Source organism: Petaurus breviceps, unplaced genomic scaffold, assembly GCF_028583685.1.
Source record: "Petaurus breviceps papuanus isolate PSGF00001 unplaced genomic scaffold, PetGlider_PUasm1.0 90823, whole genome shotgun sequence".
Taxonomy (NCBI): Eukaryota; Metazoa; Chordata; class Mammalia; order Diprotodontia; family Petauridae; genus Petaurus; species Petaurus breviceps.
Genome location: NW_027187352.1, coordinates 1,179,038 through 1,198,842, shown reverse-complemented (window position 1 = coordinate 1,198,842; position 19,805 = coordinate 1,179,038). Strand labels below are relative to the sequence as shown.

Sequence of the window (19,805 nt, the reverse complement as noted above, 5' to 3'; positions counted from 1 at the left end):
ACTCTCATTTTACAGAGAAGGAAACAGGTCTATTGAGGGGAATGGGCATGACTAAGGCAACATGGAAGAACCAGGATCCAAGCTCAGGTCCTCTGACGACAAGTCCAGTGATCTCCCCATTGCATGTGTGGTCTCATGTCACTGGCTTCCCACACAAGACTTGAAAGTGAGGCAGGGTAGGAATTTACCGCTACTTCACAGAGGGAAGAACCAAGGCCCAGTGGGGAGAAATCCCCTACCCAGGGATACATAGCTGTTAGGATCAATTTTGACTCAAGCTCAGGCCTTTGGCCTCATAGTGATGACTCCATAAACTCTCTCACTCCATGACCCCATCAGCTGCCATGGGCCTTGTTATCATCCCTACACAGATAACTATTTCCAGGTCTCTGTGTTTAGCCTGGATCTCTCCCTGGGAACTCTAGTCCCATATCACCAGCTGCCTGCTGAATAGTTCAAGCTACGCATTCTGTAGGGGAAGGAGAGGAAGAGGGCATTTATTGCACACCTGTGAGTGCCAGGCACTGTGGTATTTCGATCTCAACATGCTCAGAACGGAACCCTTTCTCTTTCCCCCAGACCCATCCCTTCCACACTTCCCTATTTCTGTTCCCCCAGGTTCTTGACCTGGGAGTTATCTCTGACTCCTCACCTGTTCTTGCCCTGCTAACTCTTGTCCTTTTTGCCTCCACGATAGTTCTCCTATCTCTTTCTCACCACCCCCTCCATGGCTCCCATCCCAGTTCACACCTTCATCCCATCTTAGCCAGCCTGCTTTGGTAGCCTTTCCCCACTTCAGGCCTCTCTCTGGTCTCCCATCCACTATCGCCATAGCTGCCAGCATGAATTTGCTAAAGTGCAGATCTGACCATGACACTCTCCTAATCCAGTAAACTACAATGGTTCCCTAGAAACTCCTCTGGCTTGTAAAGCCCTTCACAGCCTGCCTTCCATCCTTCTTATACATGGCTCCTCTCCCCATTTCCTTCAAATTCACAGCCAAGCAAAGGGCTGACAAGATGGTCCTTTCTAGGACCTTGTGATCGGTTAGTTGTAAATCTCTCTTGTTAAGTCTCAGTGTGAGCAATTTGAGACATGTTTGGAGGGAGGAGGGTGAAAGAGGAGAAATGGGACTGTCTGCCTCAAAGTATCAATGTGAGTAAAGTATGACAGGAACTAAAGAACTTAGGAAAAGGTTGGGGCTACAGGGAATTGGGGATTCGCTGGAAAGTAGCTTTCAACCCTCCCTTCCCTCCACCATTCCTGTATTTGCTTCCTCAGAGCTGAATCCCCACCCTGGGCAAACACTACCTTCCCTCCTCTGGGCTCTAGATCCGGGTCCAACCACTCCCAGTCCATACTAGTATAGCCCTTTGTTTGAAAGGATCCAGCTACACTTGGGGGACTTCTTCCTTCTGGAGCTCATTCACCCCACCCAAGTGATATAGAAACTTCAATATCTGATAACCACTGGCCTCTGGAGTATAGTCACTCTCCTCCCTTAAAAGCACATGGATTCATAAAACTCAAAACATCTATAATTTTATTTACATGTTAAAGGACAGATAGGACTCTTTTCAGACCTTTAGAAAATATCTATTCCGGGTGGCTAGGTGGCACAGTGAATAGAGCACCAGCCCTGGAGTCAGGAGGACCTGAGTTCAAATGTGACCTCAGACACTTGACACACTTACTAGCCATGTGATTTTGGGCAAGTCATTTAACCCTAATTGCCCTCCAAAAAAAAAAAAAAGAAAATATCTATTCCCATAAGTTAGCAACCTTCCCTGAAAACATCTATGTAGTCTAAATCATATATATACATCGGTATATATATATATATATATACACACATGTATATACAGATGTATATATTGCCCTCTTAATCATAAGGCAGTTCCCAGATCAGGGCTCCTGCAGGAGGTACCTGGGAATATTGCTCTTCCTGACCAAGCAACAGCTATCTCTGGGCCTCAGTCTTCTCTCACCTCTGGTAAGGGGGGTGGGGGGGTTGGAGAGACCACAGGGAATGTGTATTCTATATGTTCTATGAGGAGCGTGAATAGTTATTTTGCTCAAGAGAATCATGTACCCCAGAGCCTCAGAGTATTGAGGTCAAGGGTCATTGTGGTTTGGGGTGTTGAAGGGTCATAAGTAGACCTGGAAAGTTAAGTTCAGTAGCTACCCTGCTCTGGGGTTCAGTGAGTCAAAGGGGAAGTAGAGGGGTGGAGGGGCAGGGAAGCTACCCCTTTGCCTCTGGCTTTTCCTACACCCAAGCCATACTTACTCTGGTGACATCACAGAGGGAATCACCCAATCCCCAGGGGAGTCCAGCTTCCTCCCCACCCTCACAACTCCACCTTATCACCCAGGTAACCTGATCATTGGCTTGGCTGGAAACACCCCAGCCAGCCTTTCCAAAGGAGGGGGTGGGGGGAGGAGGGGGCAGGGGGGCCTTCTTCCTGTCTCCTAGAGTGGGGAGGACCCTGAGGCAGCCCTTTCCCATGCTCTGTCTGTCTGGATGGTGAGTAAGAGCAGAATCTTATAATATTTCCTTCAACCTGGTCAGCCAAAGTTGGTCCCAAACCCTTTTCTTTCCTTCTCTTAGCTCACTGGAAGTCTGGTATTGCTTTCTTCCACTGAGTGTGGATGATACTAAAGCTAATCAACCCAGCACTAAGGAACTGAGGCCCAGAGGTAGGTTGGGGACTTAGCCAAGGTTACATAACTGATCTGAAACAGAGCTAGAACCTGAGTTCTAGCCCAGGACTTGTGAATCTGCTGCCATTGATTCGCTGTGGGTTCTTGGCATCTTTTCTAAAGCCAGATTTGAAGAGGGAAGGGAGAAAGTTTAGTGTCAATAAATGTTTCTTTAATGAGTTAATGAACAAAGGAATGAATGACTGAATTAAAAGCAGGTCCTCAGAGAACTGTTGTTTAGAGAGAGCCCTGGGCTGGGACCTGAAAGCCCTACATTCTAGTTTCGGCCTTTGCGCCGGGTTTCTGCCAGTTACTTTCCTTCTTGGACCCCCATTTCTTCCCCAGGTTGTATGGGAACAAAAGAGCCCTGGAGGAGAATACCTAGTTAAGTACATTAGAAAAGGATCACAAGACTTAGAACTGGAAGAGGCCTTAGAGATGATCCAGGATCTATTCTGACCCTGACATTTTACTGAAAGGGAGCCTTGGAGGCCCCGCGAGCAGAAAGTCAAGGGTCACACAGGTAGAACAGGGTGACTCTAAGTCAGTGTTTACTGTGAAGGACATTACTGGAGAAAGAGGGTGGTGTATTTGATAATCAGCTAAGGGTGCTCCCTCAACTCTCCCTACTGGGTCTGTCTCCACTGGCCCCAGACCCCCTCCTTCAGGCTTCTAGGGAGACACTGAGGCGACATTTTGTGAATAGAAAGCCCCTTCTCTTTCCCTGGAAAATCCTTCCAGGCAATCTGAGCAATCTGTTAATGGATAATCTTTGTTTAGCTTTGGGCAATAACTTCTGTTTCTCGGTGTTCTCCACCTGTGTTTGCTTTATTGTCTTCTCCAACAAAACTAGGTGTTTCCTGAGGGCAGAAAGTGTCTTCTGCTCTTGGGAGGGGCTGGCTCACTGAGGGATAGGCCTGCATTCCTCTCCCCCAGCCCACTCTTTGAGTCTAGGGGCAGTATCTTCCCTAAGGAAGACTCCTAATCTGAAGCAGGACTGCAGAAGGGACTTTTCCCAGCACCCCAAATCCCCCAGTCTCTTCCTTTCTACATACCACCAGGTAGAGGTCAGGAAGTCTTTGCCTCTTTCATTGTTCCTAGCCAGTCAGTTTCTTATATTGTAGGAGTCTTAAATCCTGGTTCCCTTTTCTGGGAAGGGTCAGTGAATGAAGGCATAATCTCCAGATCTGAGGCCCAAAGTCATGCAGCTGGTCACTGGGACTGTTAGAACACAGGCATCTGTTCACATTGAGTTTCTGCCTTTCCTTGCATCCCCAGTGTCTAAGCAGGCCAGAACGTAGTAAGCACATAATAAATGCTTGTGGACTGACTCACTAACATGTTGTACCTCAAAAGTGACCTTAGTGAACATTCTTCATTTTGTTCAAAGGAAAACCATGGGTCCAAGAAGGTCAGGTGACTTAACCAAAGGTCAAGCTAGTGACAGAACCACTGGCTAAATCTCCTAGCTTCCCTTAAGATTTTAAAAAATTCATCTTTGCACCACACTCTCCCATTGTAAAATATTGGCCATATTAGAGTCCAGCCCTTCCTTAAAATAGGTATTGTAACACATGAATAAATAATTAATCCAATTATAAATCCTTAGTTACATTAAGAACAATTCACAACTAAAGGAGAAATATAAGTACACCTAGTTCTAGAGAACCCATCTATAAAGAGTTGCTATTTTGCCAAATGGGTCAAGCAAGGAATCGTGATTTGCTTGACGGAATTCTTCGATTTACAGAATGGGCCCCATGTAGGCCCTATTTGGGTCCCAGTGCCTTGGATGTGCTTAAAATGGACTCAACTGCACCAAAGTTCTTGGGTGTCTACAGCTCTTTAGGAACACAGCTACTTCTGACCACCTATCACAGCCACTCCTGGTCTTTCTATTTGTGCTTTTCAGAAAGGATTCTGCTCTGGTTTAGCTTTGTACCTTTCAGGCCTTAGTGAGAGGTGGGGAAATGGGAGAGGCCCACTGAGGGTTAGACTGTCCTCTTCCCAGGTCACACGCAGCTGGCCACTGAGGCTAGAGTTGGAACAGGACAGTTCTCCCCCTCTCTGGGACTCAGTTTCTTCCTCTAATATGAAAGGGTTGGCTGGGCTCAAGGATTCCTTTTAGCTCTGTTCAGCAGCTTGGGAGAGTGAAAAGAATGCTGGAGTTGGAGGCCTCTGACACCTGGATCAGAGTTGTCAGCTCCAACATTTTATTGGTTATGTGACCTTAGGCATGACACTTACCTTCTCTGAGCCTCCTTTTTCTCATTTGCAAAATGGTGGTAATGATTCTTGAATGGCTGCCTGTTGGCAGGGAGAGTAAGGGCCTCCATGCCCCCTCCCCTTTTGGAGAACTCTGTATGCCTTAAAATGCTAGATACGTGAGCTATTACTATGACACTATGACACGGAGTATTCATATAGCATGAGAAGGTTTGCCAAGCACTTTACCTGTTACCTCATTTGATTACCATCCTCATTTTACAGAACTTAGTAGGAGCTACAGCAGCAGCAACAATCTTATGTATCTTGTAGAACCAAATCTAATCATTTTATAGATGAGGAAACTCAGCTTCAGACTGGGGAGGGCACTTAATGTTTGTTGTATTGAAGTCTAGCTCTAATCCTAGAGTCACTATGCGCCTGATGAATGGGGGGGGGGATGCTGAGTCTGGGACCCAGGTGATCTGGGTTCTACCTCTGGCTCCACTGCTCACTGACTGTGTGCTCTGGGTTGAGATTCTTCTCCTTTTCTGAACTTTCCTCTAGTGGTGGTCTTTCTTGGACTGGTCAGGGGCATCAGATGTGAGAGTCACAGGGCTTCCAGCTTAGCTACTTTCTTTCTTTATGTGTGTGACCTTGGGCATGTCCCTTCCTTTCTCTGGGCCTCAGTCTCAAACTCTGTAAAATGGGGGTGATAATATTTGTCCTGTATGCCTCAGAGGAAAGTAAGCTTAAAGGGATATAGAATTAGAAGCTGTGTTCTTATCTGTATTCCATGCTGTGCGATACTCTAAATGTACATCTGCCAACATTTAGTGTAGGCCTTTATTTCTGGGGTGGTACAATGTACGAGAACACTGGGCAGCGCTGCCTTTGGTGCCCTCCCCACTCATCCGGATCAAGGATTTCCTGGTCTGCTCCCCCCCTCCTGTCTAATCTCCTTTTCCAATCAACACCCTCCCTCTGTCTCGTCTTCTCCGTCCTTTCTCCTCCCCATTTCCCCTTCTTCTCCCCTCCCTCACTTTCCTCCCTCCCCCCTCTAACCAGCCTCTTTTCTCCCCTTCCCTTCTCTCCCCCCAACCTCTCCTCCCCGTTTTCTCCCTCCTCTCCCCTCCCCCTGTCCAACCCTTCCCCCTTTCCCCCCCCCCCCCGTTCTCCCCCCCCCTTTCCCTTTCCTCCCCCCCCCCCCCCATTTTCCCCTCCTCCTCTTCCCTCTCCGGTCTTTCCTCCTCCCTCCTGCCCCTCCTCAGTCCCTCCCTGACCCTCCTCCTCGCTAAAATGAGGGAGTGGGACGAAGCGATCTCTTCAGTCCTTTCAAGCTCCAGATGTCGAGATCCCGAGTCCCACTCCTCAACTGCGTCCAACTCAGGCTCTCCCCGAACAGCGTTCCCTCCCTCTCTTGGTCCTCTATAACTCCATCCCACCCGGGCCATCCCACCCCCGACTCCCTTCTCTCCAGGCACCTCCCCCTTCTCAGCTCCCTCCTCCCTCTCCCCTCCTACCCACGGCACCTGGCCCCCTGCCCCGAAGCCCTCTCCCCTCGGGAGGGGCCGGGCGAGGCCCGGCCGGGACTGGCCGGGCGGGGCGGGGCGGGGGAAGGAGGCAGCGTCGCGGCGGGAGGTGGTGGAGAGGTGGGGTGGGGGCGGGCGCTAGGACCCAGGGGGAGGGCGGGGCGGGGCTGGGCTGCGGGCGGGCGGCTCATCAGCTTCACCTCCGCAGCTTGGAAAAACCCCAGCTGGAGCGGGCGCCGGCTCGGGGGCCGGGAGGGGTCCGCGGGAGGAGGGAGGCCGAGGGGCAGGGAGTCGGGCGCGCGGCGGCTTCCGAGCCCAGTCCCCTCGCCCCCTCAGAGAAGCAGCGGCCCCGGCTTGCTCCGGCATCGGCAGCAGAGGCGGAGACTCTTGTACCCCGGGCCTGGGCGGGGGCGGCCGCCGGAGCAGGTGAGATGCCTGGCCCGGCCGGGGCCGGAGGGAACTGCGCGGGGCCCGTCCCTGCCCCGTCCCCGTCACCCCAGCCCTCCATCTCCGCGCACGCAGACCCCGCAGGTAGAGTTAGTCTAGGCTCCGGGCCCCTTTGGGTTCCGAGAGAGGACCATGCCAATCCTTCCTCCGCCCTCCCCAAGTTGGGGGCCCCTCAGCGCCTCTGGTCTGCTCTGCTAACCTGGGGCGCCCTCTGTCCCTAGAGTCCACGCTAACCTTCCAGGATCTGCCCTCATCTGGCTCCAGGAACACCCTCTCTTATAGCCCTCCTTCTGTCCGCACCATCCTCGAGTCCCCTCAATCTCCGATGCTCCCTCTGAATCTCTCCCTTGCCCACCTCGCCAAGTTTCCAGCTCTCCCTGTTCCCGAGGCCCCTGAATTCCCTTGTCATTCTAGCTCAGGGGACCCCCTTTGTCCCAAGAATCTCCTTGGAGCTCCCTCAGCCTCCTCCCTGGGGTCTCCTCTGTGCCCGCTTCTGTTCTTCAGGAGCCTGGTCTTGTCCTTATTTCACTCACCTCCCAGGATCTTTCTGCACCGGGCCTTTTCCCCTCTTTCTTCCCTGTCACTTTCCCCACATGTCATCCCTCAGGCCCTTGAGCCTCTCCTGTTTCTCACCTATGTCCCGAGACTCCTCCTCAGTTCTCTTCTTTTATATTCTTATTCTCTTTCAAGTGACTTGAGATCCTACTGTCCCTTCTCTTTCCTAAGACCTCTCTCTCTCTCTCTTCCTAGGGTCTTTCTTTGCCCCACCTCCCAGACTCACCAGTCTCTTTTCTGCTCAGTTCTCCCCTGGAGGTGGGATTTGGTATTGACCCTGGAGGCCTTCAGGGTGACAGGTGCCTGTCTGGGCTCCTCCTGATTGGGGATGGATGATCTAGGAGGGTCCATTCTGACTCTCTTGAGCCCCAGAAAGTATTCCGTATTGTGAGGTGGGGATTTCTGTCAGTTCTTGCCCTAATCCTGGACTCTGGCCCTTTTCCCAGCCTTCTCTTACCCCTACCCCCATCCTACCAAGAGTGATAAGATGTGTCCCTTTGCTAATGGGACACAGTATTCCTGCCCTCCCCCTCCAACTTCCTCTGCCTCCTGTCTTCATCCTCTAAGTTCCCTTGCTCACTCCAATCCCCAAACCGGTCTTTCAGGTCCGGGGAAGGCTGAGTCAGCCTTGGCAGAGGCTTCTGCCCTGGTGAGGACCCGGGCCCTGGAGGTTGCCCTCCCTCTCGGATTTCCCCTTCTCCATGGAGTCCTCAGATGGACCCCAGGCCCCCCGACCAGCCCTGGGCAGAGACAGCGTGCAAGTACCTGATGACCACGACTTCCAAAACTTCAGAGCTGAGTGTGAGGCTGAAGCAGGCTGGAACCTGACCTACAGCAAGGGCGGCCTGGGGGTGTGGGTGCAGGCTTTGGAACTAGATCGGCCCCTTCACAAGATCAAGGTAAGGGCTCTGCTTGGGCCAGTGGCACTGACACTGTTCTCTGGGAGGACAACAAGAGGTGGGTAGAGGGAGGGGGGAGAAGATGAGGTTGGGGGAGATGACACTTGGTCTTGACCTCTGATTTCTCAGGTTTGGAATCCCCATGACTCATAAAACTCTAGAGCTGGAAGGATTTTGGAGGCCATTTATAAACCAATAAGTATTTATAAATATAAATGGGGAAACTGAGGCCCAGAGAAAGTTGTGGGCTTGCCCAAGGTCACAACAGTAAGCCATTGATGGAACCACAACTCCAGCCCAGTTCTCCTCCCCTCTAGCCCTCTTCCTTTCCCTAACCCAACTGCCCAATTCCTTGAGAAGTTGTCTCTTCTCCCTAAAGGTAATTGCTTTTCATTCTCCAACACTTCAAGGTTTCACAAAGCACTGTTTTCCCAACACCTTTGGTAGGGAGATCCTGCATTATCAGTAGCTTACAGGGGAGAAGACTGAGGCTCAGTCCCACAATGTGTGGATGGCAGAGCCAGGACTCAATGCCAAGTCTCTCAGCCCAGGGTTCTTTCCCCACTCCCCTCCCCCATAGTAATCTGCTTGGCTCCCTGAGTTCTCTTAATAATGATAAGTCCCCGTTTCATATTGCCTTATAGTATACAAAATTGTTTCCTCAAACAACTCTGTGAAGTGTGTAGTGCAGGTAGCGGTATACCTATTTTACAGATGGGAAAAATGCAGGCAAGAAAAGTCAAGTGATTTGCCCACTATCCTACACTGGGTCTGTGAGAATGGGCAGGACTTGAATTCATGTCTCTTGATTCTTTTTTTCCTGTCATAGACCAGAAGCTGCTCTACCCTCCTCCCTCAGCCCTCACTGCTCCATACCCCAGGGCCCCTCCTTTCTAACTCCTTTGTGCTTGGTCTTGGTCACCTAGACTGAATACTGCCTCTCAGAACCTGGTTCTCTTGAGATTCTGTTCCCATTCTCCCAGTAGTCTCCTTCGCTCTTTGAATTTTCCCTTATAACTCTTTCTATAACAAAAGCAAGTTTTCCTGCTCTGTTCCCTGGTCCTCTCCCTTTGCCTAGGTGTCCCCTTACCTTCATCTTTAGCTGGGCCTCCAGTGTCACTCACCACCAGGTATCTCATGAGTCCAGCAGGTCTCAACATGCTTTTTACTTGGTCGTATAGGCCAAGATTTCTGTGATAGGGAGGATTGCTGGGCCTCCTAATTATTTATCTGCAGCTATTGGCCTTCTGTCAAGGGCTGGCTTCCCCCAGAGCTGTCAGTACAAGGACAGGGCTAGGGAGATGTATGCAGAGCTCAGGGCACAGGGAAAAGACTGCACCTACCCCCAAGCCTCGTGGAATAGATAGGTAGAGGGCTAGCATTGAGTTCAGAAAGACCTAGGTTCATCCCATCTCTGTCACATACCAGCTCTGTAACCCTGGGCCATCTCCCTTGAACCACACTCCTGTCATCTCTAATATGGGGATAACATTGTCTGCCTTATATAACCTACCTCATGGGGTGCAACATCTCTGGTGAGATGGTGCATGCAAACCTTTAAAAGTGCTTTGGGTGCTTGGCATATAATAAGTGCCCAGCATTTAACAGGTACTTGATAAATGCTTAGTGACTGACTGACAGTTGGCAGGTTTGTGATTATTTGGATGAGGAGGGGCACAATATCCCTTCTCATTTACCTAGTACCTTGGGACTGCAGAGCCATTCTAGGGGGAAGGAAGGGGGAGTGTGTGCCCTTGTGTGATTCCAAGTCCTTTCTTTGGAAGCCTCTGTTCTTGCCTCACCTTCAGTGGGACGCTTTTTGGGTTTCTTCCATCCCTTTGGCCCTTTGTCTCTTTGAACTGCTTGTATTTTGTACTCACATTCTAGTTGCAGGGAGGGGGACACATCTTCTGACTCCTGCTGGGAACTCCCTGAGGTCAGGGTCTCTTTTTCTCTCTTTGTCTACCCACAATGCCCGACATCAATATTTACCCAGAGAGTCTGGGAATTTGAATTCAGGTCTTTGGCCCTATCTTTGCTCTCAGATTTCATCCTTCTAATGTCACTCTTGTGTACGCGCGCGCGCACACACACACACACACACACACCCACACCCACACAGACACCTCCCCCCCCCCCACACACACACCCTCTCTTTCCTAGCTGTAGAATGGGAAGATTCATCCTATGGAATGGAAACTGTTGGCACCCCTTTCTTTCTGAGTAGACATGTCAGGGACACTTCATTCTGCCCAGTGGGGACCTTTCTTCTTTCCTATCATTTCCCATCTCTTATTGTTTAACCTCACAGAACCTTTTCTCTCACTGGGGATAGGGACATGCACCTCAAATGAAGGTGTCTCCACACTCTAGGCTCCCCTGCTAAGTGATAGCTGTTGTGTCTGAGGTTCTTCCTCCTCAGGGTCCTCCCATTGGGAAGGAACCTCAGTTTCCTCACTTGTAAAATGAAGTCAGACTAAGGGCCTTTGCAGTTCTAATGCTGTGATCTCATGATAGTCTAAGATAAGTTTATCTTTCTGCAGAGACCACTGCCCTGGGGTACTCCTAGGCCTCGTGTCCTGTGCAGCACAAGCCCAAGGATTCTTTTTTTTTTTTTTTTTGCTTTTTGGAAGGGGAAGCAGGGCAGTTGAGGTTAAGTGACTTGCCCAAGGTCACACGGCTAGTAAGTGTTAAGTGTTTGAGGCCGGATTTGAACTCAGGGCCTCCTGACTCCAGGGCCAATGCTCTATTCACTGTACCACCTTGCTGCCACCTACCGAGGACTCTTAACTTGAAGTCCAGGAGCTTGTTTTTTGGAAACTGTATTTCAGTTTAATGAGTTTCTTTTGTAATCCTATGTGTTGTATTTTATTTCAAACCATTATTCTGAGAAGGAACATATGGGCATCACCAGACTGCCAAAGCCCAAAGGGGTCCGTGACACAAACCAGATTCAGAATCCCCAAATTCTCCCCTAATCCCAACCTGTCCTCTGCAACCTCCCACTGGCTCTCTGCAGAGAAGTGGGTGGGGAGGCATGGAGTGACTAGCCTATTGCCCAACTTGCAGAGGGTTTGGGAGGGTAGTCATGGGCCTTGGGGAGGCTACATGGGCAGGATGTCAGAGCTAGAAAGAGCCATGGAACATATAGATTGGCAGACATAGGAAGACCCTTGGAAATGATCCCCAGCAGTTTACAGATGGTGGCCATGGTGCTGAGAAGGGTTACCTAGGGTTAGCCAGCAAAGTGGTGGTGAGCCTGGTTCTCTTGAATCCAGATCCTGAGCTCTTCTGTTACTCCAACATTCATGGCCTTGACCATGGTATTCAGGGACTAGGATCTGTCCCTTCCCCAGGAGAGGGTTCCATGGGATAAGTGTTGTTTCCCTTTCCTTCCCTGGAGATCTGCCCCTGTGCCTTCTGCATATCCTGCTGTGAAATTTCAGAACCAGGCAACAACTTCTCTTCCCCTTCAGGTCCCAGGCCTTATTTTCTGGCATCTTTCTCTATATATCTGTCTCTCTCTGGGCTTCCTGTTAGTGTTTCTCCTTCTCAGAAGAAGGAACAGAGGAGGCACTAGATGACCTTAGCTTAGTCTGACCTGATCCAGGTACCATAATTCCAGCACCCCAGGCCACTGTCCTATCCCTCTCCTGGCTCCATCGAGGCGAGAGATACTTTGGTTTGTATCTCAGCCTTGCACTTTTTAATGGCTTAAATGTTTATTGGATTGCATCGAGTCAGAGACCCCTCTCCAGTGGACTGTGGGCTATAGAGGGAGCAATTCATTTCAACAAGTATTTTTTCAGGCAGGAGGGACACTGTCCTTGCTTTCAGAGATCCTCCCAGGGCAGTTGACACTTTAACCCCGGCAGCCTGGGCTATAGACCCTAGGGGAGAACAGATGCAGGCCTGGGAGGGGCTCTGAGGAGGGGAGAAGCATGACTTCTCTGGCCTTCTTTTGGTTCTTAATCCCTCAGTAGGGCCTCGGAAGGTACTTCTGTTATTGTCTGAGGCTGATATTTTAATTCAATTCAACAAGATTGATGCCATTCCTCCACTGTGAAGAACTCTCAAGGAAAGAAGGCTTTGACTCTCTTGGAAGGAGCTTGGTCTGTCTAGTAGGGACTTAAGACTTTCTGACAGAATTCAGTTAGACATTGTTATGTGCTAGGCTCTGTGCTGGGTGAGGGGAATATAAAGACAAGAATGATAAGGCCCCTACCTCTAAGCAACTCGTTGTCCTGGGGATAAAGCATCTAAGCAGATAAATAAAGAGAAGGTATACTGGGTGAATCAGGGGAAGCTTCCAGGAGGATTCAATGACTGAGCCAAGTCTTTTTTTTTTTTTTGCTTTTTGGAGGGGGGAGGGCAGGACAATTGGGGTTAAGTGACTTGCCCAAGGTCACACAGCTAATAAGTGTTAAGTGTCTAAGTCTGGATTTGAGCTCAGGTGCTCCTGACTCTAGGGCCGGTGCTGTATTCACTGTACCACCTAGCGGCTACAAGCTTACATTCTGATAGGACAGATAACAGGTAAATATCTAGGTACAGATACAATCTATCAGAGTATACAAAAGCATTCTGAAAGGGGGATGTACTGGCCTCCAGAGAGCACCAGGAAAGGACTTCTGCAGAAGGTAGAACATGAGCTGAGACTGGAGAAGCCAGCAGGCAGAGGTGTGAGGGTTCCTAGAGCAGTTACACAAGTAAGAATATTATCCCATTCACACGTTTATTAAAGGTGCTCTGTGGGCAGAGCCTTGTGCTGGGCACCAACGGAGGCACAACATTTGCGTGAGACTTGGCCACTGCTTTCATGGAGTTCATAGTCAGCTGAAATGGGATGCATGGCCAACAATTCTATTTTATATGTTGAAAGTGCCAGAAAGGGACAAAAAGCTGTAGGAGAATGATGGGAGATCAGAAGAACTTCCTGGAAGAGAGGGCATTTGAGCTGGGCCTTAATGATGGGTAGGGAGAATTCCAAAGATGAAGAAGACGAGGAAGAGAAGAAGGAAGGCTCTTCCAGGTACGGGGAAAGACAGAGCCTAAACAGAACGCATTCAGGATAGGCATGCCTTCTCTTCTGGCTCTTGTTGTTAAGGTGTTTCAGTCTTGTCTTCACTCTTTGTGCTCCATTTAAAGTTTTCTTGGCAAACGTACTGGACCAGTTTGCCATTTCCTTCTCTAGCTCAATCTGCAGATGAAGAGATGGAGGCAAACAGGGTGAAGTGACTTGTCCAGGGTCACACAGCTAGTATGTGTCTGAGGTCGGATTTGAACTCAGGAAGATGAGTCTTCTGATTCCAAGGCCAGTGCTCTTTTCTCCTTTGGTTAGCATGTGTTCTTTGGTGCAGAGCAGGAGTGTGAGAGAAGATGGGAAAGAGAGGCTTGTTTCAAAGGCATTGAATGCCAAGCAAAAGAGTTTGAGTTAGGGAGCCACTGAAGATGATCTGAGTAGAGGAGGGACGTGGCCAAATTAGAGTGGGAAGAGATGGAGGCAGGAGGCCATAACTCTGCAGATATGTGAAGGTAATCCCCAGAGTCCACAGAGATCCCATCCCAGAGTGTCGATAGAAACAGGAGCGGCAAGATGTGAGAGCTGTTGTACAATTTGAATCTCTACTGTTCTTTGTCAGTACTTTAAAAATGTTCAAAGCCTTTTCTTTATCTTCTTCTCAGTCATTTGGATTGAGGCTTGGTGGCCCATGGGGCTGATCTCGCTGATCCAATGACTTTATGGTACTTACAGCAAACATTGTGAACAGTCCCTGCCCAGTAAAATTTGTTAGTATTGGGAACACTTGCAGGCCTCTGACACTGGATGCCAAATCCTTCCTTGAAGCCCCTGGGGAGTGTGTGCAGTCTCCTTACTGTTTCTATAACCCAGCTTGGGCGTCATGGTCTGGCCTGTGAATGGTCTTGGAGCCCTGTTGTCAATGTTTCTTGGTCTTTGCCAGTTTTGCTTGCTCTCACTGGTTCTTTACTACGTTAGGCTTCTCGAGGGGTTTAAGGGCAGGTATATTTCTGTGGAAGAGATAGCAGCTTCTGTGGGCACAGGGCAGCTCCCTGCAGTGGGGGCGGCTGAGACACAGATACCCCTTTTATTGTTGAAGGTGACTTAGAAGTCCTGGCAGGGCCTAACAGGGGTGTAGATCTAGGAAGGGAATGGGGAAGGCTGAGTCCTGCTGCCTTTTTTCTCTCCCAGACCTTCTGGCTTTTTTCCAGGGAACCAGAGCAAGATGAGACATGAGCCAGGGCTTTCCAGAGACCTCCAAAGACTGGGAGGGATGAAATAGTCTGAGTATGTTAAGAGTATGTGTGGAGAGGGCAGGGGATGATTGCTGAACATGCCTTTTGTCCATCTCTCATCCCATCTGACCATCACCTCAGCTGACATCATAGAATGATAGAGTCTCAGGGCCAATAGCACTTTTAGAAGTATCTAATACAACCCATTCATGATGGTGAATTCTTACTACAATATCCCTGAAAAGTGGTCATCTAATGAGAAGCTCACTGCCTCAGCAAGCAACAACCCACCGCACTTCTAGATAGCTTGAGTTAGGAAGTTTGAACCAAGATTTACACCTCTGCACTTTCATACTAATTGGGAAGGGAGACAGGGTAGGCATGACCATCCTTATTTTAAAGATGAGGATATTGGTGCCCTGAGAAAGAGAAATGAGCTGTCTGAAGTCACCCAGTAAGTGGCAGAGACAGGGCTGGGTCCCAGATTTCCTGACCATCCCCTTCTTCACGTCCGTCCCAGCCAGGTCCTTTGGGGAGGGGGGCACACCACTTTACTCCCCAGGATGTGATAGGCCACTTGACCTGGAGGGTAGAGAATTTGACTTGGAGTCAGGAAAACAAGAGTGGAGTCTTGACTAGCTGTAAAATGGGAATAATAATAGCGCCTCCTACCTCACAGGGTGTTGTCGGGATCAAAAGAAATAATATATGTAGGCCATTTTGCAAATCTTAAAGTGTGATATAAATTTGATTTATTGTCATCTTCATTATTACTGATACACCTCTGTAAAGTTTACAAAATGTTTTTCTCTTAACAACCCTGTGAGAGAAGTTTATGTACAAATAGGATTGTACCCATTTCACAGATTAGGAAACTGAGACTCAAGGGAATTATAGAGTGTAGCCTTAACTCAAACCTGGATTTCTTTGGGAAGCTTAGTTCCAGGTTCTTTCTCTTTGTTTCTCTGCTTAAATTCTCTCTCCTTACAAGGGTCACAAAATACAGATGACCAATTGCCCTGCCTTCCCCCCTCCAAAAAAAAGGAAAAAAAAAGCAAAATACAGATGAATAGGGACCATCTGTATGAATGGATGGGAAATCCCAGACCTAGGTGAGAGTTGATTTAAAGTAGTAGTAGTAAAAATAGATAGCACTTATATAACACTTTCAGGTTTACAAAGCACTTTACAAACATCATCTCGCTTGATTTTCACAACAATCTTGTGAAGAAAGTACTGTTATCATTCCCATTTTACAAAAGAAGAAACAGTGGAGGAAGTTAAGTGACTTGTCCAGGGTCACAGACCTAGTAAGTATCTGAGGCAAGATTTTAACTCATATTTCTGACTGTCCATTGTGCCACCTAGTTACCTAAGATTGGGGTTAGGGGACCTCTATCCTCAGGTCTGGTCCTCTCAGTTTATACTAATATACAATTCATTCAAGGCCAGATAAGAGATGAGATTCCTTTACATAAGAGAGTCTTTGGGACTACTACTCTCTCCTGAGCTATTCCTCTAAACCAGCTGCTTCTTACCTGGGGAGCTGGGCCTGGGTAGGGCAGCCCCCACTCCTACCCCAACTCTTAGTGTAAACAGAGGAAAGACCAAAGGGCCTATCTGTTCTTTGTTCTCTCCATCTGGCTCAGGGTTAATGTATAAGCGGGCTTTTTCTAGATTGACCAACCTGATGCCCCCACTGACTGAGTGCTTTTGCAGTTCTTTTATCCCAGCCTTTCATCCCAGTGTTTAGAGGAAAAATGCATCAGGAATGGGCCCCTACTAGCTGAACCAACCTCTCCCTCCTTTAAGAGCTGAAGGGCACCTAGATTCTGTCCTATTGGATTCTGTTCCTTCTCTTGCCCTGGTTCGAACCTGGTTGGCCTCTTTCTTTCTAACTTATGACCTCTGAGCCTCTGGATATTTGATTCACTCAGTCTTAGAAATCTAGAACTACAGGCAGGAGCTGGGAAGGGATGTTAGAATAAAAGTGTTACATACATGTGAGCTACTGGTACCAGTTAGGCCACTGCACTGTGGGAGGATGTGGAGGCCCAGAGATGGCATGGGGCTTGTCCAGAATCACAGGCAACTTGCTGTGACAGAACCGAGAACAGAACCAGAGTCCCAGATCCACAGTCCAGGGCTCTCCTCACTATGTTGTTCTGACTCAGTCTCTCCCTTTTGTCTCACCAAAGACATACTTTACTTTTGGTACCCCTTCACTCTATCCTGTACATTTGTGTCCCATTCTCTTGCCGAGAGCTCTTGAGGCCAGTCACAGGGCACAGGAGAGCAGAGAAGGACCGCAGAGCAAAAGTGTGAATCTCTCTTTTCCTCCATTCATTGGAGCAGTCAGGTTCATTCTCTCCCGTGACAACAGACACAGACGCACACACACTCTCTCTCTCTCTGATCTCTGGGCTATGTCAGCTTAGTAGCCAGGTAAATTTTTGGGTTTGGGGGGTGGGAAGGGTACTGTTAATAGAGAAGTCAGAGAAACTTCCTTATTCCTTCCTCAACTAATGGGGTACTACTGTCTGTTCAATCATACAGACAGTGAGGCTTTAGGGACCGAGAACACATCTCAGAATCCAGATAGCCATCTTTCAGCTGCCTCTGACCCTTTCTGACTGTGAGATGGTCCCTTACCTTCTTAGGACCCCTGGGTAGTAGTAGCCTGCTACTCTCTTAATGTTATAGGTTGCCTAACTCAATTGGCAGAGGAAAGTTTGCTATACTGATGAAATTAGAAATCCAGATACCTCCCCCCATCCCTGCTCTAATCATTTCATTATATTGGGTTCTGTGTTCCAGGACTTGCATTAGGCTGCCTCATGGGGAGAGAGGAACAACTCAAACTCTTCTGTTCCCTTGAGGAAGGGAAATGGGAACAGACCGAGAGACCTGTTCTCGGGGACACAGAGTTGGAGGAGAAATGGCCCCTTGACCTTGGGGAGCCCCCAATCTGAATAGGAGATATGATTCCTACAGATGCCATAAAGCCATTTGTATCTCTGCTCTCTCAAGGCTGCTAGAGCTCATGGTGGATGGAGGTGGTAAGAAAGAATGGGAAGGTTGAATAGGTTGGGAGGATTGGAAAAGGTACTCCTGGTGTGTGGAGGGCCAGGCTTACCTAGAAGTTAGAGTGGCCTGGCTGGGGTGGAGGGGTGTGTGTGTGTGTATGAAGTTTTAAAGAGTGAGGTCAAATTCATGTGCTTCCTCTTATAGAATGAAATACACCATTCGTACCCTCCCCTATGAAGGCACATGATTTCTCTTTACCCTCACTGTAGCAGAGGTGAAAGACATATGTAGACCCATCCCCACTTCCTGCTGGCTCTCCTATTCCTTTTCTCCCCCCTTTCTGCACACTCTCATCCTGTTATGCCCTAGGGTTACAGCCTCCTAGACTAATCATTATTTCCGTTTATTTCTCTGAGCCTCAGTTTCCTCCTCTGTGAATCTCAATTCAATAGACTTATTAGCACTTCTCCTGCAGGCCTCTGTGCTCAGCTACAGGAATATAGACACCAAATGGAAAACAGCCCCTGCCCCAGAGAGGCTTATATCCTCACGAGAGATTAGGTGGGAAAAGGTGGAACTTAGACCTGAACCAGGGTGTTGGTATTCATTTGGAGAGGTTCCTGGGCTGACCTCTCAGTCTCTCTTATAACCCCAGACTAAAGTTTCCTCTGTTGAGGAAACTTTCAGTCCTTTTCCTTCAGGAGTTCCCTAGGGAAAGTACTCCTAGGTCCAGAGATGAAAGGGACATCAGATGTTGTCTGGTCCAGGACACAGATCTGTGCAGGAATCCATTGTAGGACATCCCCAACAAGTGGTTCTCCCTCATCTGCTTGAAGACCTTCATTGTCTTCTTTTCTCCAGCTGTATCCAGGCCCCATGCCATTAGTGCCCAGATCCAAGCTGGATCCCAGTGTGGCTTAGTGGCAAGAATTCTCAGGTATTCCCAGGAGAGCTGTCTCTTCCATATTGACTTACTTTATGACATTGGCCAAGTAACTCACCTCCTCTGGGCCTCTCTTCTTTTAAAATAAGGAGGGAGATGGAAGCTGCAGGGACCATCCATGTGGACAAATGAAATGCTTTTTGTCTACAATATGCAGCCTTCCTATAAAAAAGTGGAGGTCTCTGTCTGGTTTAGGCCAGCTGGCTAAGCTTGATCGTTCCCCTCCATACAATGAAAACATAAATAAAGAAGTTGGGCTAGATATTCAGTGATATTCTGAATTTCCTAGATATATAGGACATCATCAGACTAGATGGACAGGTTGAAAAAAGGTAAAACTGGAGTCTGTCTAACCTAGGAAGGGGAGTGGAAAAGGGTCCCCAATATACTCTCTAAGCCCCAGACAGGAGAAGTCCTCCTTGATGGATGAGAGGATCACTACAGTCCCAACATCTTGTTGGGGTAGGGAGACAGGAAGAGGAATCACTGCCCCAGAGTTTGGGGAGGGGCGGTTGTACACAGCCTGGATGGGGAGGCCAGACTCCCACCTCTATAATAGACAGCAAACCATATCAGAAAGACCTGGGTTCCAGTTGTAGCTGTTTGAACCTGGGCCAATTCAGCTGTGGTTCCTGCATCCACAGAAAGGGAATATGATAAGCCTTGCCCTCCCTTCCTCCAGCTTTGTAAATGTGCAGGACTGTAGTAGAAACAGAAGCTGTTATTAGTTAACAAACAATACAAGGTAACATAATCAAGTCCTGCCCTGAAGAATGGCTACAGGTTAGAGAGCAAAGAGGTCCCTGAAATCTGGACTGGTCCAAGGAGGCCTTTTGAAAGATCTTGAGCTTGAACGGGGCCTAGGAGGTGGGGGAAAATTGCCCTTTCCAGGCAAATTTAAGCAGGATGGGAAGGAACTCCCAGCTAGTCTCCTCAGCTGGAATTCACTGAAGGGGCGTGTCCTCACTGAGGGTGGGGATGGTCTTGTTTTTGTACCTCTCTCCTCTCCCCCAAGTCCTTAACATGGTACCTTATGCATAGTAGGTATGTATGACTGGTGGAGTTGAATACAGTTTGGCCGAGTGGGGAATCTGATGGGAAACCACTTCCCTGAGAGGGGTCAGACCTTGTGTTAGAAGCTGGCCAAGGAAACTGTTGGAGATGAGCTGGAAGAAACTTCAGAGCATACAATGGGAGAGCTGGAAGGGGTTTCACTAAAGAGAGAAGTGACTTACCCAAGGT

At 48.8% G+C, this 19,805-nt stretch overlaps 1 protein-coding gene and 1 non-coding gene across 3 annotated transcripts in view; both read left to right on the top strand.

The window, feature by feature from the left end:
• The first annotated feature begins 6,641 nt into the window (after window positions 1–6,641).
• The window catches only part of STARD10 (StAR related lipid transfer domain containing 10), a 37,749-nt gene continuing 24,585 nt past the window's right edge, over window positions 6,642–19,805 (top strand). Inside the window, exons 1-2 of one of the 2 annotated variants that reach the window (XM_069070804.1) lie at window positions 6,642–6,863; window positions 8,045–8,338. In XM_069070804.1, the coding sequence (XP_068926905.1) occupies window positions 8,141–8,338 (198 nt within the window). In that variant the 5' untranslated portion in view covers window positions 6,642–6,863; window positions 8,045–8,140. The other variant, XM_069070805.1, reaches the window with a different exon arrangement.
• On the top strand, window positions 18,659–18,796 carry LOC138148418 (small Cajal body-specific RNA 3). Its single transcript, XR_011165054.1, has one exon. It is a non-coding gene; the product is annotated as a small Cajal body-specific RNA 3 (non-coding RNA).